The following is a 27,246-nucleotide window of genomic DNA, read 5'->3' as shown; positions in this document are numbered from 1 at the left end:
AGTCAAAATGGAAAATAAGAACAGAGAATTCTAGAACCCAAGGAGAAACTTTAAAGCATGCTGGAGAGTGGTAAAGTGAAAGATCACATCCATTTACAAATATTCAAACAAAACTGTATTTGGTCTTTTCTATATGATAGAAAAACCACCAAATTAATAAAATAATCAAACTACCAACCAACCTCAGTAAATAACATCAAAATTACATGAGAGCTGGCAAGAATTTCAGTTGCCAGATAGCATTTATTTAAGTACAAAATCCCACCAGGTGATAGCACATGCAGACCCTACCCTCTGAGAACTTACAAACGAAAAGTGAAAAGCCCCTTGGTTCATTTTGAGTCAGAACAATAAGGAAATTATGAAATCTGAGGTGTGCGGGTTTACTTAAAAGTGATAATGGTTTATATTAACTGTGGCCCACACAGGGTCTCTCTAATCCAATGAAAACAGGACAGTTCCTGAAAATAAGGACCAACCAGTGGCCAAATGTTTCTTCACTATGGGCAAAAATGTGATTTTTTTTTCATCTGGGCTTTAAGAGCTATCAAGAAAACACATGGCTGGGTGCATGCCTATAGTCCTAGCTATTTGGGAAGCTAAGGCAGGAGGATTCCTTGACCCCAGGAGTTGGAGGTCAGCCAACTCTAAACAAACAAAAACATCATTCTGACAAATGACCTTATGTAGGATCTCACTCTTGCTATTTTCTTAGTGTCAAACACAAGAGGAACCAGGAACTCTTTCTGGCATTTCTACTAATTACTATGTTTACTAAAGATATCTCTTTGGGCACATATGCAGCAAGCAGTCATTTAATAAATGCCTTCTGATAACCAGAATGTAGCTGCTCATGGCTCTTTAAGTATCATATCCAGAACATGAAGGGTTTGGAGAGAAGTTGCATAATGGACTTGCCCCTTTCCTCAATGGGCAGGTAATGTATACAAAAGAACCCATACCCAAATTATAGAATTTTTATTTTCCAATACTATACAAAAAATAGACTGTGTATATCTTAACAGATCCAGAAACAGTCCAAATTAAATGTGTTTTTTTCTATTTCAAGTTATTCTAAGTTGCTAAGGTGATAATCCAGTTTTGAGCTCTACTCTCTTCCACTGATTACTTGGCTCTCATAAGCATAAGAATTCTTGCTCTATTTCCCACAAACTCCATAAATTGACATTTCTTTTTTTAAGAGGGGAATATTTTCTTCTACACTTGAGTCCTTACATCTGTGAGATTTCATAAGTATCTGAGATTTCACACTCTTGCTATTTTTTTAGTGTCAAACACAAGAGGAACCAGGAACTCTTTCTGGCATTTCTACTAATTGCTGTTTCTCATTCCTTAAATATCTGTGAATTCATAATATTGAATCTGCCACAAAAACGATTTTGAATATTTCTAAATTCATGTTTTTTTCTAAATCCATCCTCTTAATACTTCCTTTAAGGGGCAGAGTACTTTACAGTAGATTAATTTTTTGTTTTTTAGATTAAGTATAGGTAGATGCCCAGAAAAGTGATTCTCCAACATTTTCTTTCACAGCCATCCCCAATACCCACCTTCATCCACTCACCCCACTTCCCACCCCGATTTCTATCACTTTTCCCTTTGTGGACAGAAAAGAGACTTGAGGGTATTTCACTCAACTAAAGAAATTGCCACTTTACTCCATTTTGCCTTGTTGAAAAGTTAGTAGCAGGGCTGGATGCTCAAGAAACAATGTGATCAAAAGAATATGTTTGAATTTTAAAAAGCAGACTAGCTGGTAGAAAAAATAATTTAACAGTTATGTTGAGTAAGCACAATATTTCCATAGAAAGACAAACTTCTGCAGATCCACTCCTCTGAGACAATGCTTCAACAGCCTGTTCCTTAAAGCCCTTATTTAGTATATGTTAATATGATACCATTAAGCAATAATTTAAGGATGGTTAAAAAAAAAAAAAAAAAAAAAACTTTTTTTTTTTTTTTTTTAGTATAGACTCCAGTTGATTCTGTAATACAACAAGCTGTTTCCAGACCACTGGTCTCATAATAAATATTGAGACCTATACTACTGATAGACAGAATTTATTAAGCTTTTCACATGTGATAGCACATAGTTTTAATTGCATCCAAAGTACTAACAAAAGCTCTAGCAATCAAGAATGGCAGCATGTTATTTTATAACAACACTTGTGGCTTTTAAAATTTGGTTTTCATAAGATAATTTATACTGAAGTAAATCTAGCCATGCTTTTAAAAAATGCTTTAGATCGCTCCAAGCTTGGCAATTAACATTTGGCATAAACAATAAAACAATCACAACTTAATAAATAACAAATACAACATTGTAGGCCATAAACATATACAGTATAAGGAAAAGGTGGTAGTGTTCAGTAAGTAGTTATTAGAATACCTTGGCCTTTATGCAAATATGTCTAGAGACTTTGGTTCACTCAGCCCTGACACTCAGTTTTCAAATTAGGGGACAGGTTCTACAGTATCATTTTACAATTTCCAACACATTGAAAACAAGTAGAAAATGATGAGTTGATTTTTATTAATGCATTACATCCTCAAGAGTTATCACCAACCCCTCAGTATAAAAAATTTTCAAGTTATATTAGTCATATAACTTGGTGTGCTTATTTTAAATAGTGCTAAATGGATTAAATGAAGACAACGATGGTTCCCCTAATGTGATTGATATTATCATTTTCACAAGCTTCTAGATCTAAACTTTCAGGCTTTTGAACTGAACATTGATGACAGTGTTCATAGTTCAGCCTACTGATCATACAGTATGCTTGATTCAGAATGTTATTTTGTAGAAATTAAAATTTTAACCTGGTGAAAAATAAGTTGATATAAGTGGTATAATAAACAATACACTGAAATGTTTACTGTCATAAACGGTGATAAATAAGGATGTAGGAGGTTCCACTCAAGTCACCTGGAAGTTTGATTACATATTGTTACTTATAAAACTATAATAAATTGGATGCACAGCTGTTTACTTCAGTCTGGTGTCTTCAACCAAAATATGTACCTTATACCAAAACAGTGCTTATTCCAAAATATTTTTTGTAGCTGGTAGTTCTTCCCTTGGAGGTAAAGAAAATATACCCAAACTTTTAATTACCAGGATTCAGATTATTTAAGAGAACAATTTTAGTTAAGAATCAAATATACAGAGATTCAGAGAGGGGGAAAAAAAGGAAATAAAGACGAAGGTCAAACTGGCATTCCAGATCTGGAGCAATTTTGTAAAGTAGGAAAACAACTATGACAATCTGTAGCTTCTTAGATCATTCTAGTGAATGTCCCCAGGTACTATAGGTGTTTTTATAACAGTGTTTCCTAAATAAAGGAACATAAATGTACACTAAAGGGTGTTTCCCAGGAATAGAGTTGAAGATATTTTCATTTGTTTAACCCACAAACTATTTGGTCAAAGGAATATGTAAAGCTAAATAAAAGCACATCTGGTAGAAATTCATGGCAATGCATGTTGACAAGATGTGCTTGGACCTCGCTTGCAGCATCTGGCAGTGGGTAGCAGAACAAAGGTAGGAATCTCACAGGCTCTCCTGTGTCTGTTCTGGAAGAGGCTCCGTGGTGGTGGCACTAGCATTTGCAGCCGAATTCAAGACTTCTCCAAAATCACCACCAGCAGGCTTGGTTCCCCCTACTTTAGACTTTAAAAAAAGTTCAAAAAAGGGAAAGACATTATGAAACATAAAACTAGCTGATTCTGCATAAAGTAACTCTAATTTACTTTCAAGAACAAATACATCAGAAACCTTATAGCTCAGTGATTATTATATATGTATGGAATTTAGTATTGTTGTAATGTTCAGTGTGGTTTTATAGTAAAGCTCATGCATTCTCCCTTGCTGAAATATTCAGATTGGTAAACTCTACCCCTCCTCTTTTCCCCCTGCTCCTTGTTCTTCACGGGGAAGTATGTCTAGAGAACTTTGTAAGGCCTACTATTCTAAAGTACCTAGTGACCTGTCTTTACACTTGCGTAACATTTTGTATTGCACCGAATTGCTCACTTAGCTACACTCAGTCAAGAAATATTGAATACAACATGGGAAAGAAATATTTATTTTCTTTTTCTCAGTTACAGTATAAGCTTTCTAACTCTTTACTACTTAAAGTGTGGTTCAGAGACCACAGAGTCAACATTACCTCGGAGCTTATTAGAAATGCAGGGTCTCAGATACCCTTTCTACCCCACCCAACTCTAGCTACAGAATTGAAATCAACACTTGAACAAGATCCCTGAGTCGTTCATGTGCACACTATAGTTTGTGAAGCACTACTACAATCTATCTGGCCTGAAATTTTGCCAATAAGCATTTATTTCAATATATCTGCCTTGCATTTGTATAATACTTTTTCAAAACCCTTACACGTCACTTCATCCTTTTCAATGCTAATCTGTATATGCTCTCTCACTGTTACACTGTCCAATAGGACAGCTAACGTTAAGACAACAGTCCGTAACCATGGATGCAAGAAGCTCATAGTGGGTTTGAACTTGACCTTGCTCTTAGCTCAATCTTAATTGAGTGGTCAGAGACCCCTTATTTTCAATCTCATTCTTTTTGGTCTGCCATCCAAAATTGTTTGGGAAATGTGAATAATGTGTGTTCATCAAATCTCCTTGCAGTTTAACATGTCTAAAACTGAACTCCTTCCCCCGACAACTAGCCCCTTCTCTATTCTTTTTTAAGACTTTATATTGCAGTAGCACCTACCTAGCTGCCCCAGCCTGACACCTGGAGTTGTCCTTGATTCTTATCCAACTTGGTCTACATCAAATCAATCTTTTTTTTTTCCTGTCATTTCTCACTTCTAAATAGCTCTAGACTTGGTCCCACTGCACTAACTTAGTTCACTCTCCACTCTCCATCATCTTTGGCTTGAAGTACAACTCCATCCTTCCAACTAATCTGCCTGTCTCCAATTGTTCTCCCCTTTGATGTGCAGGGCAGCCAGTGATCTTTCTAACATTCACAGAAGAATGCACCACTTGGGTTGTTTAAAACCCTTCAATGGCTTCCCATTGCCCCAAGTTCAAACTCTGCAATGTGGCCTATCCATCTCTCTAGCTTCACCTCCTGCTCGATATCCTACAGCACAGTGAAGTTCTTGGTGGTCCTCAAAAGGGCTCCCAAACTTCAAACATTCCCTTCAACCTAAAATCCTCTATTTACATTACTGAACCCTCTAAGAGGTCTTCTCTGACCTTCCCTTCCACCAAGCCAGGTGAACTTTCTGCTATTTGTCCTCATCGCACCCTCAACTTTTCATGTCAGAACCCTTACCTCACTTTAGTTTCATTGGCCATTTAGTTGTCTAGACATCTTGCAGAAGGAGTCCATGTCTCTCTTGCTCACTGTGGTAACTCTGGTGCCTAATACTCATTGCCTGGCACATGGCAAATGCTCAGTAATCACAGATGAATGAATCAGCCCAAAATCTAAATGGACCTCATGTTTAATTAAATATAAATGTAATTTAACAAAAGTATATCCCCAGCATATAATTTTATAGCTTCCTTGGGATACTTAGGATATCTGTTTAATACACTATGCTTTTTTTTTTTTTTTTTTTTTTGAGACAGGGTCTGGCTCTGTCACCCAGGCTGGAGTGCAGTGGCATAATGACAGCTCACTGCAACCTCTGCCTCCCAGGCTCAAATGATCTTCCTACCTCAGCCTCCCAAGTAGGTGGGACTACAGGTGTATGCCACCACATCAGCTAATTTTTCTATCGTTTTTGGCAGAGACAGGGTTTTGCCATGTTTCCCAGGCTGGTCTCAAATTCCTGGACTCAAGTGATCTGCCTGCCTTGGCCTCACAAAGTGCTGGAATTACAGGTGTGAGCCACTGCGTCCAGCCAACACACTGTATGTTTTTAAATTACATTTTTTAATCTGAATGGTGCCTAGTCATATTTTAAAGCAGATTTCATTACAATTTATAGAATCTAAATATATTCAGGAGAGTATATAGTGAATGACCTGGAAGTTTCTCCTCATGTCCAATGTCAAAAACACATAAGATTCCTGGTTTTCAAATTTGCCATTTCAAAAATTAACACTTGGGGCAGATTTCAAGGAGAGGCTATAACAGTCCTAACAATATCGAGAACTGATTTTTAGTAATCCTTGACTTCCTGCAACTACAGTTTGCTTTCAAATATATGATTTGGCACTAAGAAAAATAAAGCAGGTCTCTTGAAATGACATAGAAGAATGACTCTTACATATATTTTTACTCATCAGATGCATATTGAGCGACATGCCAAGAACTGTTCTAAGCCTTTGAGAAGTATCAGTGACCAAAAAGAACAGGTCCCTGCATTTATGGCTCACAAAGCATCCTGCTAGTGAGGGCTGAATGAATAAGTTGTAGGACTGTGGGTGTACAGTGTAACTCCTCTTCTGAAAAAACATTCATATGTCTGCATACAGACAGAAAAGGTGTGTACTAATGTTTGTATGTACAAGAAAAAAACGATCTGAGGGGGTGGGGTGGTAGGGGGGTGATAGCATTAGGAGAAATACCTAATGTAGATGATGGGTTGATGGGTGCAGCAAACCACCATGGCATGTGTATACCTATGTATCAAACCTGCACATTCTGCACATGTATCCCAGAACTTAAAGTACAATAAAAAAATTTAAAAAAAGATCCAGATGACTGTAGAGTGTTTTATTTCAATAAATGTACCCTGCTTTTAAAGATGCATTTCATGACTCAAAGTTCTCAAAGACTAAATGAGTATTAGTTTTTAAACTGACTGATATAAAAACACTTAAGATACTAGTTTTAATCCTTAAAATATATTCCGTATAATTATCAGAGTTAGGAAGTAATGAAAATATGGGTTTTATACAAACTCTGTAGAGAGGGTCGAGGAGTAGATGGGAACTAGACAACTTTTGAGGTTGCTTGTGATCCTAAGAGTTGATGATTTCATAGCTTTGAATATAATCTCAAAGATAATATAATTTACAAATCAATAAAGCTCATTATTATAGGCAAATGTTCACCTCCACTGAAATCAAAGAAATCAAAAAATAAAAACAGTAAATTATAAATGATCGTCATGGCATCATTATAATAATAAAAATGTCCAACAACTGAGGACTGAACAAATAATATCCATTATAAGGTAATATAGGCCAGGCACGGTGGCTCACGCCTGTAATTCCAGCACTTTGGGAGGCCGAGGTGGGTGGATCACAATGTCAGGAGATCGAGACCATCCTGCCTAACACAGTGAAACCCCGTCTCTACTAAAAATACAAAAAATTAGCCTGGTGTGGCGGCCGGCGCCTGTGGTCCCAGCTACTCAGGAGGCTGAGGCAGGAAAATCGCTTGAACCCAGGAGGTGGAGGTTGCAGTGAGCCGAGATCACATCACTGCACTCCAGCCTGGGTAACAGAGGGAGACTCCCTCTCAAAAAAAAAAAAAAAAAAAAGTAATATACAAGCAGCCATTGCACATAACATTGAAAGAGAATACTAACTGATACAGGAAAATGATTATGATGTATGGCTACTTCTTTTTTTAAAGCATAACAGCGTAACAGTACATACATATATCACTGTCTGAGTGGTAGGACCAATTTTTTGTTTTCTTTCTTGTGCTTCCTATATTCTTAATTGTTGACAAGAAAGTTATATTAAATTTTGTCCACCTACAAAGGTACTTGAAATGAATAAAGCAAAAAGCAGCACAAATTTCTAACGTGCCATTGCGTTGTAAATTGTCCATTTCCTTTCAGTAGTGGCATGCTGCCATGCTACAGCATACACTAAAAAGATACTGAGTACATAACACCTTAAATGTCCACTAGTAACATAAGGAGTAAAGTTCTTTACATTCTTTAGATATTTTTAGAAGAAATATTAATGTCAATGATTTTCCCGCACCAAAGTTAATTAAGACACCAGGTAATGTATCAAAAAGATCCTGTTCATCTCTCTACTTGCCTTTAAGTTTTCGACCTTTTCTTCAAATGATTTAAAAGTTGGGGAGTTTCTATGGAGAGAAAAGAAAAACAAATAGTAAATACAAATACTGAAAAAAAAATCCAACTAGTTTGAAAATACCATTGATTATATTCCTCTTCAACATTATTCCTTATCGGCAAAAGAACAATTATCTGTATCATATATGTGCAGGTACATACAAGTATTTATAATGTAAGATTCTCGATTTCTGATCTCATCTTTTTGAGAGTATGCATTTAATTCCATGAATAGGGCCAGTCTCAGACATAAGTAATATAGATATGGTCAAGTACGTGTGTGAGGAGAGGGAACGAAGCCAGGTAAAATAGCAATTCTGTCACTTCCCCAACCAACTTGTCATGGTACAAGAAAATGCCACCATTAGATCCGTTTAATTTTGGTTAAGGTACTATGTTCTAAAATCCCCATTTTGATTCACATCTTCCCTGGCAGAATTTCTACATGAACACACATCACCCAAGTGGGACAAGCTTATGAGGTTCAGTATCAGGGAGCAGCATAATAGACAGGGAAAGCAGGGACCAAAAAGGGGGAGAAGCATAGAAACGGCTTTGCCTACTTCACAACGCTGTCCCAAAGGATGAGGAGAGCACACTGAGCCCACAGGACATTCATTCATCCATGTTACATTCACATCTATCCATATTAATTAAGGAGGATCACAGCGCCTTTGTCTCTCACAAAGGCGCTTTGGACAGAGGGTTTCCAATGCTGTTATCCTATCCAACTGACCTTGAATATCCTTCCTACTACCAAGTTGAAAAATGCAAAGAAGGGAAAAGGGGTTTCTTCCTTCCCACGGTGGTGATGGCAGGACAGTTAAGCCAACAGCTCTCAAAGTGTGGGCCCCAGACCAGCTGCTGCTGCAGCTATCGGGAAGTCATGCACAATGCCAATTTTCAGGTCCCACCCCAACTCTACAGGATCAGAGGCTCTAGAGGTGGGGCCCAGCAAGCAGGGGTTTCACAAGCATTCCAAGTGATTTTGATGGACACTGAAGTTTAAGCCAAGCACAGATTGTTAAAAATCCTCTACCTCTCTAGAGAGGTTAGGTGAGGTAATATCACTTGCAAGTGCTAATGAAAGCAGATACTAGAATTAAATCATAGTTGGCTTCAAATGTCACAGTGGGACAAGGGAAGTGAAAATGGGAAGGATGTAGAAAAGGAGAGTGTAAGTAAAGCAAATGCAGACGGAGGTGGCAGGACAAGAGAAGGTTTGTTAACAAGCAGTGCTCACTTTGTGAAGTAAACAGATTTCAGACAGGAAACAAAGGTTTTACAAAATAAAATAGAAATAACTTTTAAAAAACAAAATCAAAACATTTAACGGATCTCTTGCACCCATCCCAACATTAGAGGACGTGTAGCTGAAAACTGATAGAGTGTTCAACACACAGCTTGTTTCAAGGGGAATTCTAGTTCCCTGATTCAGAACAGTTCAAGTTAAACATCTAATTAAAGAAAAATAAAGCATAAGACCAACTACATTTCATAAAAATATACTTTACCTCATAGCAGGCATGCTAATTGAATGCTGAATGGAACGTATACTAAGAGGCAGCATTAAAAAGAGATAGAAATAAGGTTAGTATAGTGATGCTTCAACATTATTAAAAGCTGACAAAACTTAGCTTCCCAGGAGCTTTATTCTTTTGGCGCCATGAAGAATTACCTACTTTTTGAGGTGGAGGGGATCAAAATTATTCCAACAAAATTTACTTTTATTCAGGAGCCAATTAATTCCCAGGAGTTACTAGAGCTAACAATACCACCTTGCATTTTATAGCACTTTGAAAACTAAAGTGCTTTCACTTAGAGCTGTAAGGCATATAGGAGTTAAATGAGTTACCCTAGGTCACAGCAGAATCAAGAATAGAACTTGGGTCTTCTAATTCAATGTTTATCGCCTCCCCTCAAAAATGAAGCATGCACACACACACACATACACACATATATACATACAAGCAAGGACAGGGAAGGACCCCTAGTAAGTCAAGGGGTAACTGCCCACTCAAGGACAATGCAGTTCACTGACCACTCAGGTTCAAGGTTATCAACTCTTAGCCATCTCCCATAGAGACCACCTCACGAGATGAGAGTGCCTTCATTCCTAGGCTCGTAAAATGACTGTATTCTGCTAATATTGTTACTATGCTTATAGTAGTTTGACCACCGGCATGACTTTGGTAAATAAACTTTCCTTTGGGTAAAGTGTGTAGGTTCAAGGTATTAATTCTCAGTTATATTTAAATATTTTGTGTGCTTATGATTTCCTTTTCTTAAAGACTCATTTGTTACAAATGATAATATGTCTTCAATGTAGCTCCTCAAATCTAACTTTGCATTAATATCTGATAACATGGAGAATGATTGTGATATATGGATATATGTCAAATATGCTGGGAATCAGTGTAATCAAGATTATCAATGAAATATTTAAGCATCTCTGTACTCAATGTCTTACATAACAGGAAAAGATACATGTAACTCAGCATTCTCTCTATCCTACAATGGTGGTCAATACCTACGGTATAAGACTATAATAATCTATTCTGGGAGGAATTTGATAAATTTCCTACCTGAAGCTATCAAAGACTGTTGGTCCCAGTCTCTAAATTTACAACACCAGAACTCTAAGTACCACCTGTTCTTCCTCAGACCCTTCTGCTGAAGCTGCCTGGAATAGTCACATTGCCACAAACCACCTTCTACCATAACTGATATGATAAGTGGATCAGCGAAGCACCACCCACCACCGCTAACCTCCCGGTGGCCTATAAACTGTTTGGAATGTATGAAAAATGAAGGAGTGAAGACAATTAAGACTCTTATCCTGGCATATTGTAATTAGGACACTAAGCTTCTGGACACTTAGATGTTGAAGATCTGGCGGGACCAGGTGAAAGCTGACAGAACGCAGAGGAAACCAGTTCCCAAAGAAAGAATCGAATACAAGCACAGAGAGAGGTAGAGCAAATGAGGTCAGGAGAGGTGATCATGCAGGGAATCCAGCAGGACAGGAGAGGAACAGGTTTCTTGGTTTCTATAATAGAAGCTATTTCAATTTCCCAGTTGATGGAGCTGGTTTGGGTGGAGCCTGGCCTTGCTTCCTTTTCTCTTCTTGAATTACAAAAAAAAACTTTGTATTTGTGCAACACATTCTTCTTTTTAGGTAAGCTAAAAGTTACACAGCTTTCTGTTCCTAATAATCAAAACTCTTCATTAGGACATTCATCTTGGCAGAAATCGCTGAAAAAGAAGGTGAGTAATGGCCAAATACGTGATAAATTCCTTGTCCAGGGGACCCACACATTGAATTTAATAGTATCAACAAAATGAGGAAACAGGTGGATAAGTACACATTTCAGAATTTCACAGCTAATTCTAGTCACTGTCCCTAAGAACCCATGTAAAATATCACTTCCTCCAGCAGTGGATCGGTCGGGCTCTATACCACTTTACCCAGCACATACCTACTAAATATGTTTCAGTGGTAATATATAAGGAAAGGCAAGGAAGTGGTTAGACTCAGTGTTTATTTTGTGAAAAAAATCACTAAAGTGAATTTGGTATTGAGCACTTTTCTGTATGCATTATATCACCTTGAAGATAAATATACAGAATAAAAGCAGTTAATAGAGTCAAAGACAAGGTCTCTCTGCTTTTACAGTAGCTATTTTAGTAGGAAGAAAAGGAGCACACATCAACTTCAATTCCATCTGGTTGCTGGATCCTCCCCATAACCCACAGTTAGATGAAATTCAATTTTGTTAATAACTAGTCGTAATGTAACTATAGGGTGGCTGTTCTTTCATTTCTGGCTTCTCTATGGCAAGTTACACAAAGCTTCAACTTGCTCATCATTTTCAGTTTCATTCAAGCTTAAATGTAATATGGAAACCTTCAAAAGCAAAATGTCCTGTTGCTGCAGGACCAGAATCATCTCTAATAGATAGGTTGTAAGAATCAGTTACCATCTATAAGGCACATTTTATTAAAAATGTTCTGTCTTATTTGTAACCCTCAAATACATTAATCTGTAATCAAACTAGGAATGCAAACCTGGGCTCCTCAAAACACTGAAAAAAAAATCAGGATAATCTGATTCTCAGTAAGTACTCTTCAATCTCATACTGCATTTACTCTATTTGAAAAGTCATTGTTTACAAAACAGCTGAATTGATTTTTTTTTTTAATTCCTTGTTTCTAACAGTTATCAAATCCTTTCATCCTTAATACTAATAACAGGGGAGGGGGCAGAGGGAGGAGAAGGAAGGAAGTCGCAGCACAGGAAGGAGGAGAAGGAAGAATTAATGGCTAACACGTTGGAATGCTTACTATGTACCACGTATGCTTTTCACAGCTATCGATGTAATATTATTCCACTTTGCCCTCACACAATCTCTTGATGTTGTGGTCACAGCGGCTATTGTTCAAAGTGCTGGACAGTGCCCAGAGGGGCATTGTCTTAAACCACCATTACTCTGGGAAGGCCCAGGAGGACAGTGCAGGCTCCGGGACTAGCCATGCTTGGTTCCAGTCCTGGTGATCAGCCACTTACACCTGCTGGGCAACCTTGGGGAAGTCCTTAATCTCTCTATGGCTCAGTTTCCTCATCTAAAATATCAAAACAACAATAGCACCTACTTCTGAGGTACTATTGTCTTACTGGGCTTATAAATGTTAATTGTTATTGTAACACGTGACTTTAATTGAAACACGAATTAACATCTACTGTATATTATACTTTCACATATGCATAGAAAATATGCAAACAGGAGGGGAAATATAAGCATATCACCTTCAAGCTTTCAAATTTCAGCATTATTTTGGTTTTCAGCTCCACCCCCATAGTCTACAGCAATGCCTGGCACATAGTTAGCACTCAATAAACACTTCTGAGTGAAAGAATGAATGAATAAATGAATAAACAATTTTGATAACTAAAATTGGGAATATGAGCATGAAACACAGAAAAGTTCATTAAAGTGTTTCAAATTCTAATCAAAAGACATTCTTTTTCTGACACAAGGAAAGAGATCATTTCTCTTCCCATTAAGTGGTGGAAATTTTCAGCAAAAGGGAATTGTCTAGCAAGACTTTAATGAGCCCAAAACAATTAAATATCTACAGGGGTACATGAAGAAACACACATTTAAAAAGGAGAAATTTTCTTTGGAAATAAAGGCAAAATTAATTAGCACTTCCTCTTAAATATACCAAAAATATTAGACAAATGTGTCTACTGAATATTACAGTATAGTTTTAATAACACCAAAATTTTATGTTTAACCCTGGCACTGACTGAAATGAGAAGGTTCTTTTAAAGCTTCCCTCAAAATGTAATGGCATGAGTCAATACTTTCATATAGGCATAGAAAATATGCAAATGGGAGGGGAAATATAATCATACCACCTGAGGGAAAAGCAGGCTGCCCAAGAGGGCCTCCCAGGACAGCACTCATGACCACATCCTCCTTGGCCTCGCTACCACCACCGCCCCTCATTCTCAGGACATCCAAAGCAGCTCGCTCTGTTTCCTTATATATCTGCCTCCCCCCAACCAAGGCATAAGGCAAATATCTAAATCCCAAGTGCTGATTTATCAACTATGTAAAATAAAAACTGTTGCTGAGTCTAATACATTCAGGGTGGCAAAACTGGTGCATTTTCTCCTTCTATATCCATAATTACATTAGGGAGTAAAATCACTGGCATAAGTTTGCCAGGTAAAATGGACCTAAAACAAACAGTGAGTGGGATTAAGGATTAATCAACTATTTCATAGCACTTAGCAAAAGGAGCCTACTGCATCCATCTCCGTGGGAGAAAAGGACTTACTGCTGGGATTGTAACACTCAAAATCTACAGCCTAAGCTCTCTTTCCTTGGATAGTTCTTGAGGGAATGTGGCCAATATTTGCCTCTGTGACTCACATAATCTAAAAGATGTAGGTTTTCTTTATGTATGTGAACACATTAAATCAGAACACAATCACTTCTTGGCCTTGGAATTATTTTTTTAAATGCCTTTACCTAGCCTTTGATTTGTAAGAATTACAAAGTTTAACTTTCAAAAGATAATCTCATTTCTCTCACTTTAATCAAAAGCCTTACTTTAACCCCCACACGCTGATGGGCAATTAAATATTCATAAAAACTTAATATTTATTAAAAACAAGACTGAAAATGGTACAGCATAATCTCAATATTTTTAAAATAAAATGGACAAAGTGACTGTAAAATGAGCTAGAAAAGAGTTGCAAAACATAATTTGTTGCTGATGAATTAATAAGACAGCACACACTGAGCCATATGTAGGTATGGCTTTAAGGTATAGAAAGGTATTCTTTAAAGGTATAGAAAAGTCTAGTGGTATGTACTGAAGAAACATCGTCCTCAATAGCCCTTACTTTTATATCTTATATTGATGTTTGCATCACACCTAACATTTTATAACCAGTACTGATGAGGCTCTTCCATTCTTAACTTATCCCAAGTCCCCACTTTTCCCCTACTCCACTCTAAGATTTTAAGCTTGATTCTAATAAAAGCCATGTCTTCTTTACCGTTATGCCCATGGGACCTGTCCACAGTAGACACTCTAATGTCAGCAGAATGGGTGATGTATTCAGTTACTTAGAGCACTTTTTAACTGAATGCCAACGATACACAATCACCTATCATTGGTTACTTGATTTTTTTAGCATAATTTTAGCTTTAAATAGTTCAACATTTAGAGTTTATATATCCCTATAATCTACTCTGACTTCCAGGGCTAAGTGTCACCGAGACAGAAGCTATAAGTACCTGTTTGCTTACTTAAAAAGGCAAGTAGCTAGACTACCATGAGTGACTGCTTAAGAAAATAATCTGCATCAATAGGAACAGAGATGAAGACTACTATATTATCCTTCCTGCTTACACTCTAAAGACTTTCCTCCACCTTAGATTCCTCCAACAACTGATTAGATAATCATAGAGTCTGCCTGGGAAAGACAGAGGTTTGCTCAACATCACAAAGTCTCTTTCTATAAGGCATGGTTTGAGCTAACATCTTTTTAATGTGCTTTTTTTAGCTTAATATACCTTTTCCTTTTTCAAACCATGAAGTTGCCTTGTGTACATAGAGAATATAACAAGTGTAAAGAAATAATAAAATCGTAAAAACTATAAGCTAGTAAAACAAGTATTAAAAAGTACAGAGTAATGGTAGATTTTACCTTATGTATATTTTACCACAATAAAAAAAAAAAAAAAAGTAGAGTAACCAATAGAAGATGGAAGACTAACATCAGGAGGCAGTACATATGCAGTCTATTACAATTGCATAATGAAACCCAGGTGAAGAATTCCAACATCCTTACAAAAGTACCAAAGAAACAAAAGCATCAAAAACAAACAAAGTCAGACATTAAAAGGGAGGGATTTTGCATGCCACGGTAAAGCTGCTTCTTTTTACCAAAGAAAAAAGTAAAAAAGAAATGTCAAAATCATTTCCATATCCGTTGAACCACAGTGTCAAATACTTCTTTTAATTTATCAATTACTCATGGTATACAAGAAACCCTCCCTTGAAATTAGGAATGCACTAGAGAAAAAGATACTCCAAATGCAAGAAAATTATGTACTGGACAAACACGATCATCCAACACAGCATAGTAATCTAATCTCAGCACACTTTTCTTATACAACTGCTAGACTGCAGTGACGGTTCAAACTCTCCTTACCTAAAGGAATGTGAAAAGGCTTGCAATCTGTAAGAAGCCAGAGTAAGCATTAAAAAAGAAAGAAGTTCTGATAAATCTAAAACAATTAAATAACCTAAGTTTTAAAATGTATAATGTTTTCCCTGGGCTCTAAACTGCTACACAATTCAGTCAGCATAGAGAAAATGAACACCTAATAGATATATACATAATTGTCAAGAGAATTCAAGAAAGCTATATTTATTACATTATGCTTAGACGACGACAGTCCAAATATAATGAGCGAGGAATTTAGTTATTTTATATAAAGTATAACACATAAATTGACCAAACCTATTCAACCAAGAAATTCTGGTTGTAAGATCCACTTTCCCCACAAATGCAAAACACAAAGCCATGCAATCTGAGCATTTTTTTATTTTTTTATTTTTTTTATTTTATTTTTTTTTTTTTTTGAGACGGAGTCTCGCTCTGTCACCCAGGCTGGAGTGCAGTGGCGCGATCTCGGCTCACTGCAAGCTCCGCCTCCCGGGTTCACGCCATTCTCCTGCCTCAGCCTCCCGAGTAGCTGGGACTACAGGCGCCCACAACCGCGCCCGGCTAATTTTTTGTATTTTTAGTAGAGACGGGGTTTCACCGTGGTCTCGATCTCCTGACCTTGTGATCCGCCCGCCTCGGCCTCCCAAAGTGCTGGGATTACAGGCGTGAGCCACCGCGCCCGGCCGCATTTTTTTAAAAACACAAATCTTGCATGCCAACAGAAGCACAGCTGACTTAAACCACATTTGTCATTTTCATCACTATCCTAATCCACATGAGTGAAGGGGGGACACAAAAGCACTGTGAAGTGGTTTTATCAAAATGGCAAGGAAAACTCTGCAGACTAATCTAAAGTACAAATGCAAAAAAAAAAAAAAAAAAAAAAAGCAACAACTCAAAATCAAGATTTTGGCCTAAGCATGAACGTAGTTACAGCTTACCGGTTAGAATAAATCAGTGCACAAATGAGCATGTTGTAATCACACCATGGTATAAAATGTCACATACAGAACGTGAAGCCAAGTTTGAATCGAAGCGTGCACTTCAATGCTCCTGTTGTCATCCCTAGTAACACACCAGGCTCTGCCCACAATCACAAATTTGCAACCAAAGACATACTTACCCTGCATGATCATGAAGAACTAAAAAGACACAGAAGTTCACAACCAGAACTTTTCAACAACCTTAAATGATCATCAGATGATCATCTGATGTCAGAATGCTAGGCCTAGAAGACCTTAGGTGAGCCTTCCAGGTACGGGTTTGAAGGAGTGCCCTCCCTCATTCTAACAGGAGTAGCTAGCATCAACTACAGCCAAGGTCAGGAAACAGATGCAACAACAACAACATTTTAATTTGCGTCAGCTACTTAATGAGCAAGGAAAAACAAGGACATACTTTACGTCTTCCAGCTTTTTGGTGATGACTGAGCCAACAGACGAAAAAGCAGCTGAGGCCTTCTGTCCAGCCTGGGACAAGGTTTCAGATGTCTTCTTGTAACTATATTAAATTATAAACACACAGAGCAAAGAAGGGTCAGCTGATCTTTTCTAGCATCAATTGTTTCAAGTGCAGTGGTCACCACCTGCTGGAGAACTCTCAAAAAGAGAAAACATTTTTCAGAACTTCTAAAATCCTTCATAACCAGCAGGGCAGCATCACCGCATCTTCGTATGTTCAACCCTAAGCTCAGGCACAATCTTCTGCAGTGCCCTAGTCCAGCCAGAAAGACAGAGGCCTATAAAGGCAGGGCCAAAGAAGTCAAGGTAAGGGCTAAAAATAATCATAAAACAAAGATGAAAATAAGCAAGGGCCTGAAAGAACTCACACCTCTTGTTCTTTTCCAAAATCTAAACAAATTTTGGATTATTCCAAATAATCTAAACAAAACAAAAATGAAATCAAATTCCTCAGATGCCTTTGTCAACTTGATTTCCTAAAAAAGGGCCGGAAGCAATTAGTAGTTGGCATAAGTAGGACCCATTTGTATTTTATTATCCAAATACATTTTATGGGCATACTTTTAAAAAAATTTTGCATGTCTTTAGAGCTGCCAAATAAGGACTTAGTGGACTTTCAACAAAGTATGTAAAATATGCAATGCTTCAAATTATTCTAGTTTGGTATCTGCTATCACACAAAGGCAAAATTTGCCACCTCCTTCCCAGCTACCTGGAGATTAGAGAAGGGAAAAGTGAAAACAAAAAAATGACGACAACAACAACAAAAAACAAATAAAATAATATCATACCTACCAAAACAATTCCCACATTATGGGAAAGAATGCTCAGGCATTTTTACTTACCCTGTCAAGATCAAATACCAATAAAAAACATGGTTTATGGTAATAACGGTCAAAAAAAAAGTTTCCTGTATGTTTTCCCACTGCCAACTTAGATGGGTAGAAAATGGACCAAAAGATTGGGGACTCAAGTACTGTCATGTTAAATACAGTTGGCCTCACTTCTGAGAGTTAAACTGTAAAACAACTTCTACGCTCACCAGCTCTGCAGATGGCTCTCAATACAGAAGACAGAGCAGTTCGGATTCTGCTGCTAGAAGCTTGCTCCTCCTTGTGCCAGGAAACAAAACTGCATTATGATAATGCTATATCATCGTATGTGTGGTCAAAAAGACAAAAAGCTTAAGGGATTGACCTCTGCCAAGAGCATATATCTGAGACTATGACCTGAGAATCTTACGATACATACAGAGCAAGGTAAAAAAAATAAATTAATAATAATAATAAAGACTGGCTCCCGACCTGAGTTTGAATCCCCACTCCACACTTTGAGAGGTTTGTGACCTAAAAACTTAATTTGTCTGAGCCTGTTTCCTTATCCAGGGTTATCTCACCACCCATTCTTACTGGGTTATTCTGAGGACGAAAGGACACAATGCACATATTTGTGACAAGTCAATACATAACACTTATGGGACTTGAATTTTATTTCTCCAACTGGCTAGCTTTCTTTCTGTTCCTTAGAATAAATGGTCTGGAAAATCTAAGTTACAAAAAAGGCAGGTACACTTGAAAATCAGAAAAAAAAAAAGTGTGCCATGTCGTCCAAAGAAAAGCTGCTGAAGCATCCTCATCCTCTTTTTCTTCCCCTCCCCAGACAAAAGGCACGACAGTGTCCTTTACATTCCCAAGGACAGTGTACAATCAAGGGAACATACGCAGATGTTGCTGTCATGTCTTGCCACCCTTTGGCAATGTTCTGTTTTAGTTCCTGTAGAGAATTGATTCCAAGTTTCCGCTTGATCTCTGCTAGATGCTTCTCTTTTGCTGCTAACACTTGAGACAGAGTCTGGATTTCTTCTTCTACCTATGAGGAAGGGGTTAGGGTAGGAATATAGCAAAAGTCGTTCAGTAAGTTAAGATTATTAGCACAGAACTATATCAAAAATTCCAGTCATTAAACATTTTTTGAACCATTTATCTTTCTAAAAACAATGTATAATGTTGTTGAGTAAACTGGTTACTTGCTGATCTCTCCTGTAGAGCTTCTCTCTCCTCCTCCATGGGAGCTCTTTATAATCCCATCTTAAGTTGTTTTGGGCCTTCTCCTCTCTCCCTATACTTCCTTACTCAGCTATCTCATGTAGGTTTAGGACTCAAATTTCTACACACGTAATACTTTATAAAGTACTCTAACATCCACTCTCCCGACCTGTGGGTCTGCCTTTCCAGCCTAGACATTTCTATTTGAATGCCTACAAAACTTGTATTTGTATACTAAATCAAAATAATCTCCATCCCCTACCAAAACACACACAACCAAGCCAAACCCAAATCCAACCTCCTTGCATATTTGATGAGTATATATACTGGATACATATACTCAGTCTCCGTGTCTGGCAAAGTCATGGCCATAATAAACCAAACTGCCTCCTCTTGAGAGCCCTGTGGTGGTTTCATGTGAACCCCTTAATGCTGACTGCCCAGACTTGGCTAGGTGGTTAGAGGTGGGCCCTGAGCCACTGAGAGCCACCCATCAAGAGCCAGTGGATGAGCCCGGTGTGAAAAGAGGTGCTCAACTATTCAATCGCTCTCACTCAGGAATCTAGTTTGAGAAGTAAGATGACATTATGAGTAGAAGCTGAAAAGACTTGAAGAAGCCTTGAGGTAATAGGTAGGCCACAGTGAGATTATGAAAGGTATGGAAAGCTTAAACATGACTGAGGAAGCTAAAACTGTAAGCAGGAGCTATGAAGAAAAGGAAAAAGTGGACAGAATAGAACAAAAGGCTAATCCAGGAAAACAGAGAAAAGGGTGGACCCTATTTCAGAAACAGGGAAAAGGGCAGACAGTCTATTTCAGAGAAAAAGAGACACCATGTGGAAGAGACTTTAGGTCCCAGGAAATTGAAAAACCAGGTCCCTAAAGTAAATCCATTAACATTCAAGACCCTCAGAGAAATGCGTCTCCTGGCTTGTTGCAAAGCCATACTCTCAGCCCTGACCTGCATGGTATTTCTGTGATTTCAAAGACAACATGCCCCTTTAAAAATAACATAGAGTCAGTCAAATCTTTTCATAGATGATTAAATCTTTAGAGAACACAAAACAAAGAAAATTAGTGCAACGGAGAAAAGGATAAATCAAATGTGATGCAGCTGCCAAGAAAGAAAAAAAAAAAAAAAGAAGAAGAAGAAGAACCTACAACATCACTCTCAGACAAGATTAACTGGAACGGAGGTCCCTCAGAACAAATAAATAATCCCCTGTGCTTGTCAGAGTCACAAGTACTGGACCCAGTTTTGTAAGTCACATTTTAAGATATACATTGACAAAGTGGAATATGAGAAGAAAAGGACAAAAAAAGAGGAAAGAATAAGGTTCAAAATTAAGTAAATTAAATGATTTGCCCAAAGTCATCAAACAAATAATTTCTATCTAGGTTTTCTGAATGCACATCTCAGTTTACTGGCTGAATTATCATGTACACTCTCTTAAGCTTCCCAATTCCTCTGTCTCTACTTCAAACTCCAAATCTTCAGACACTTCTAAGAATAGACTTAAATGGTAAGCTTCCTACCCCTTAGCCTTCTCGGAGGTACTCACTTCCTCTAATGAAAGCTGCAAAGACAAACCACTGTAAATCTTTCTGAACAATGCACAACACAGTATATTGCCCACCTTTGTTGGGTAGCTTGTGCTGCTAACACACCTAGCCCAGCACATCACAGCTGCGATTTCTTAATTCAACATATACATGTAAAATAGAGTGACCTTAAAAGCATAAAGAGCATGATTAAGAATGTCTGATGTGTCTATCACTATATGCAAAGATCAACTCAAAATGGACTAAGTACCCAAAACCATAGAACTACTAGAAGAAAACATAGAAGAAACACTTCAGGGCATTGGTCTAAACAAAGATTTTACAGCTAAGACCTCAGAAACACAGGCAACAAAAACAAAAATAGACAAAAGGGACTAAGTTAAAGGAAATCATCAACAGAGTGAAGAGATAACCTGTAGAATGGGAGAAAATTTTTGCAAACTATTCATCTGACAAGGGACTAATATCCAAAATATATAAGGAACTCAATTCAACAGCAAAACAAACAAGCAATTCCATTTAAAAAGTGGTCAAAGGATCTAAATAGACATTTCTCAGAAGAGACATATAAATGGCCAACGAATATATTAAAAATATCACTAATCATCAGGGAAATGCCAATCAAAATCAAAATGAGATATCAACTCACACCTATTATTATGCCTGTTATCAAAAAACCAAAAAATAACAGATGCTGGCAAGGATCCAGAGAAAAGGAAACTCTTATACACTGTTGGTGGGAATATAAATTAGTACAGCCACTATGAAAAACAGTATGGAGGTTTCTCAGAAAAACTAAAAATAGAAATACCATATAATCCAGCAATCCCACTACTGGGTATTTTATCCAAAGGAAAGGAAATCAGTATATCAAGGGGATACCTTCACCCCCATGTTTATTGCAGCACTATTTACAATATCCAAGTGTCCATCAACAGGTGAATGGATAAAGAAAATGTGGTATACACAATGGAATACACTTCTACCATAAAAAAGAATGAAATCCTGTCATTTGAAGCAACATGGATGAGCCTAGAGAATAATACGTTAAGCAGAATAGAGTAGGCACAGAAAGATAAATACTGCATGTTCTTACTCACATGTGGAAGCCAAGAAAAAAATGTGAACCCATCTAAGTAGAGAGTAACATTGTGGGTGTTAGAGGTTGGGAAAGGGAGAATGCCGAGAGGTTGTGCTTCAAACGACGCTATTGTGAAAGTAAAAGACAACCAACAGAATGGGGAAAATATTGGCAAATTACATATCTAATAACAGTCTAGTATCCACAACATATAAAGAAACTTACAACTCAATAAAAAGACAACCCAATTAGAAAACGGGCAAAGGACTTAAATAGACATTTCTCCCAAGACATACAAATGACCAATAAGCACATGAAAAGATGCTTAACACCATTCATTAGTAATTTGAGAAATGCAACTCAAAACCACAAGGAGATACCACTTCATACCCATTAGGATGGCTATATTAAAAAAAAAAAAAACAGACATTAATAAATGTTGGCAAGGATGTGGAGAAACTGGAACCCTCAGACACAGCTGGTGAGAATGTAAAATGAAGTTTGGCAGCAACGCAGTTTAAGAGTTCCTCAAAAAGTTAAACATAGAGCTACCATATGACCCAGCAACTCCACTCCTAGGTATACATAACCAAGAGAATTGAAAACACATCCAGCCTGGGTGCAATGGCTCACAGCTGTAATCCCAGCACTTTGGGAGGCCAAGGTGGACAGATCACTTGAGGTCAGGGGTTTTAGACCAGCCTGGCTAACATGGTGAAACCTCATACTACTAAAACACAAAAATTAGCCAGGCATGGTGGTGGTGCACCTACAATCCCAGCTACTCAGGAGGCTGATGCAGGAGAATCGCTTGAACCCGTGAGGCAGAGGTTGCAGTGAGCTGAGATCACACTACTACACTCCAGCATGGCAGAGCAAGACTCTGTCTCAAAAAACAAACAAACAACAATAAAAAAAAAAATACACCCATACAAAAAGCTATATACAATTGCTTACAGCGGCATTATTCATAACAGTCCTAAAGTTCAGCCACTGTGGAACGCAATTTGGATACTTCTCAAATAACTTAATACAGAACTACCATTCCCATTGGGAATGGGATCCCTGGCAGCAATCCCATTACTGGGTATAGAAATTGTTCGACCAAAAAGACACCTGCACTCATATGTTTATTGCATCACTATTCACAATGGCAAAGACATGAAATCAACCCAGGTGCCCATTATCCAATGTGGTACATATACATCATGGAATACTATGCAGCCCTTTCTAAAAAGTACAAAATCATGTCCTTTGCTGCAACATGGATACAGCTAGAGGCCATCTTCCTAATCAGATTAACACAGAAACGGAAAACCAAATACCACATGTTCTGACTTACAAGTGGGAGCTAAATATTGGGTACACACGGACACAAAGATGTGAACACTAAACACTGGGATTCCAGAGGTGGAGAGGGAGAGTTGGGGGAAAGAGTTGAAAAACTATGTTCACTACTTGGGCAACAGGATCATTAGAAGCCCAAACCTCAACATCATGAGGCATTAACATGTAACAAACCCGCACATGTACCCCTTGAATCTAAAATTTTTTAATAAAAAATTTAAGTTTAAAAATGTTTTAAAGGGGACTATAAAGAAAATGAAAAGGAAAAATCCACAGAATGGGAGAAAATATTTACAAATCATACAGCTGGTAACTTCGTTTGTTAAATAAAGACTATGTTTGCTCTTCCATCAATCATGATAATAACACCTGCCCCATAAGACTGTTGTAATAATTAATGAAATAATGCATGTAAAGAGCTCAGCTTAACACCTCCCACACAGCCCATGTGGGATAGCATTAGGTGCTATCACTATTATTTTTATTTTGTTGATAATAAAACAATATTGAGAACTGCCAAGGATTTGAAAAAAAAATGCTCTTTCAAAACATTGTAAGAAATATTCTGCATAGCATTTTGGCCATGTTGCTATATACTCTTAAAAACCATTAGACCCAGGCATAATGCTACTTCCAGGACTTTATCCTAAAGCACTAATTAAAGAAGTGCATAAAGGCTTACATGAAGGTATTTACTTCAAACTATTATTCATAATAGCAAAAAATGGGAACAATCCAAATGTTTATAAATAATATAAATTTAAAATGAGCTTGCGGAAATTCAAAATGGACTATGAAGCAATTTAAAATGAGGTTGCAGAAGAGTATATTGGCATAAAAATGTTTTTGAAAAATCAGTTAAATGGGAAAAGGTTATTTGTATTCTGATGCCCTCTACAAATATAAAAATATATCACCAGGCATGGCAGCCCATGCCTGTAATCCCAGCACTTTGGGGGGCCAAGGCAGATGGATCGCCCAAGGTCAGAAGTTCGAGACCAGCCTGGCCTACATGACAAAACCCCATCTCTACTAAAAATATAAAAATTAGCTGGGCATGGTGGCACGTGCCTATAGTCCCAGCTACTCAGGAGGCTGAGGCAGGAGAATCACTTGAGCCTGGGAGGCAGAGGTTGCAGTGAGCCAAGATCACGCCACCACACTCCAGCCTGGGCAACAACAAAGTGAAACTCTGTCTCAAAAAAAAACAAAACAAAACAGTTTATCACCCATCTGCCTTATCCATTCTATCCCACTCTTTATAAAACTTTGGGTAAAAAAAATGAGTAGTACAAACAGACAGAAGATCAAAGAGATAGACTTGAACAATACCATACATCAACTAGACCTAACACATACATGTACAGAACAACTCACCCCAAAATAGAAAGTACACTCTTCTCAAATGCACATGGAACATTCTCCAGGGCAGAGTATATGTTAGGCAACAAAACAAGTCTCTATAAACTTAAAGTCATACAAAGCACCTTCTCCAACCACCACCACGAAACTGGAAATCAAAAACAAAAGGAAAACCAGAAAATTCACAACTATGTAAAAATCAAACCACACACTTTTAAACCACCAATGGGCCAAAAAAGAAGTCACAAAGGAAATTCGAAAACACCTTGAAATGAAGGAAAACAAAAACAACATATTAAAACTTATGGGATGCAGTTGAAGCACTGTCAGTAAGAAATGTATAGCTGTAAATGCCTCCATTTTAAAAAAAACTCAATAACCTAACTCTACACCTTAAGGAATTAGAGAAAAATTTAAAAAATAGTAAGCTACACCCAAAACTAAGAGAAGGAAGGGAATAATAAGGAAGAGATTAGATATTAGAGTGAAGATAAACAAAACAGACAAAAGAAAACAATAGAGAGAATGAATAAAAGCAAAAGTTCATTCTTTAAAAAGATCAACAATGCATTAAGGGTTAAAAAAAAGAAAAAAAAGAAAAGAAAAAGACGGCCAGGGGCAGTGGCTCATGCCGGTAATCCCAGCACTTTGGGAGGCCAAGGAGGTCGGATCACCTGAGGGGAGGAGTTGGAGACCGGTCTGACCAACACACTGAAACCCCGTCTCTATTAAAAATACAAAAATTAGCTGGGAGTGGTGGCGCGTGCCTATAATCCCAGCTCTTCGGGAGGCTGAGGCAGGAGAATCGCTTGAACCTGGGAGTCAGAGGTTGCAGTGAGCCGAGATTGCACCGTTGCACTCCAGCCTGGGCAACAGAGTGAGGCTCCATCTCGAAACAAAAAAAAGAAGTTCGAGACCAGCCTGGCCAACATGGTGAAACCTCGTCTCTACTAAAAATACAAAAATTAGTCAGGCGTGATGGTGCATGCCTGTAGTCCCAGATACCGGGGAGGCTGAGACACGAGAATTGCTTGAACCCTGGAGTCAGAGGCTGCAGCGTGCCAAGATTGCTGCTACTGCACTCCAGCCGCCTCAGCGACAGAGCAAGGCTCCATCTCAAAAAAGGAACGGAAGGGAACAGAAGAAAAAGATGAGCAAAGTTGACAAACCTATAGCTAGACTGACAGAAAAAAGGAGAGAAGACATAAATAACTAGAACCAAATGAAAGTGGGGACATTAATACTAACTTTACAGGAACAGAAAGGATTACAAAAGAATACTATAAGCAATTGTACACCAACATACTAGATAGTCTAGAGTAAATGGACAAATTCATAGAAATATATAAATGATCAAACTGACCCAACAAAATAGAGAAAATCTGAACAGGTAAAGAGATTGAACCAGTATCAAAAATCTCCCAAAGAAAAGTCTAAAAGTAGATAGCTTCAATGGTTAATTCTACCAAACACTTAAAGAATGGACAAACCTTTTCAAACTCTTCTAAAAAACAGAAGATGGTAGAACACTTTCCAACTCATCATAAGAGGCCAGCATTACCCTATTTACCAAAGCCAGGGAAAGACATCACAAGAAAATGGCAGCCCGTATCTCTTATGAATATCCAGAAGCATATCAAAAGGATTATAAAACATGACCAAGTGGAATATATCCTAGGAATGCAACAATTATTCAACACATGAAAATCAATCAGTGTCATATACCACATTAATATAATAATAAAAGGAAAAAAATACAATCATTTCAATATGTGAAGAAAAAGCATTTCATAAAAATCCAATACTCTTTCCTGGGGGGAAAAAAAAAAAAAAACACTAAAACTAGGAATAAAAGAGAACTTCCTCAACGCAAGTCCATTTGTGAAAAAATGACAGCTAATATCATACTTATGGTCAAAGACTGAAAGCTTTCCCCCTAAGATAAGAGAAAAAGACAGGGATACCCATTTTTACCATTTTTACACAATATTGTACTGAAGAGGTTTAGCCAAAGCAGTTAGACAACAAAAATAAATCAAAGGCATGCAAATTGGAAAGGAAAAGTAAAACTGTGTTTAATCACAGATGACATGATTTCATATATAGAAAGTCCTAAAGAATCACAAAAAAGGCCAGGCACGGTGGCTCACGCCTGTAATCCCAGCACTTTGGGAGGCTGAGGTGGGCGGATCACCTGAGGTCGGGAGTTCGCAACCAGGCTGACCAACATGCAGAAACCTCATCTCTACTAAAAATACAAAATTAGCCGGGCATGGTGGCACATTCCTGTAATCCCAGCTACTTGGGAGGCTGAGGCAGAAGAATCGCTTGAACCCAGGAGGCGGAGGTTGCGGTGAGCCGAGATCATGCCATTGCACTCCAGCCTAGGCAACAAGAGTGAAACTGTCTCAAAAAAAAAAAAAAAAAAAAAGAATCCACAAAAAAATCTATTCAAGAGTGGGTGTGGTGCCTCATGCCTTGAGAGGCCATGGCAGGAGAATCAATTGAGTCCAGAAATGTAGCAAGACCCCATCTCTACTGAAAAATAAAAAAATTAACCAGGCAGATGGTGGCAAGTGCCTGTAG

The 27,246-nt window shown here is 37.8% G+C and overlaps 1 protein-coding gene across 7 annotated transcripts in view; it reads right to left on the bottom strand.

Annotated features, from left to right (window-relative positions):
- Window positions 1–202: 202 nt before the first annotated feature.
- LOC105483537 (tumor protein D52) overlaps window positions 203–27,246 on the bottom strand; it is a 137,246-nt gene continuing 110,202 nt past the window's right edge. For 3 of the 7 annotated variants that reach the window (XM_011744416.3, XM_071068068.1, XM_011744413.3), the window contains exons 3-8: window positions 18,983–19,131; window positions 17,201–17,302; window positions 15,785–15,811; window positions 9,564–9,605; window positions 8,012–8,060; window positions 203–3,692 (exon numbers count right to left, since the gene is read on the bottom strand). In XM_011744416.3, coding sequence (XP_011742718.3) covers window positions 3,573–3,692; window positions 8,012–8,060; window positions 9,564–9,605; window positions 15,785–15,811; window positions 17,201–17,302; window positions 18,983–19,131 — 489 coding nt within the window. In that variant the 3' untranslated portion in view covers window positions 203–3,572. The remainder of the gene's footprint in view (window positions 3,693–8,011; window positions 8,061–9,563; window positions 9,606–15,784; window positions 15,812–17,200; window positions 17,303–18,982; window positions 19,132–27,246) is intronic. The other 4 variants (XM_024793337.2, XM_011744414.3, XM_011744418.3 and 1 more) reach the window with 2 other exon arrangements.

This window comes from Macaca nemestrina, chromosome 8 (assembly GCF_043159975.1).
Source record: "Macaca nemestrina isolate mMacNem1 chromosome 8, mMacNem.hap1, whole genome shotgun sequence".
NCBI classification, from domain to species: Eukaryota; Metazoa; Chordata; class Mammalia; order Primates; family Cercopithecidae; genus Macaca; species Macaca nemestrina.
Note: the sequence above shows the minus strand (reverse complement) of the source record. Positions and strands in the feature narration are given on the sequence as shown.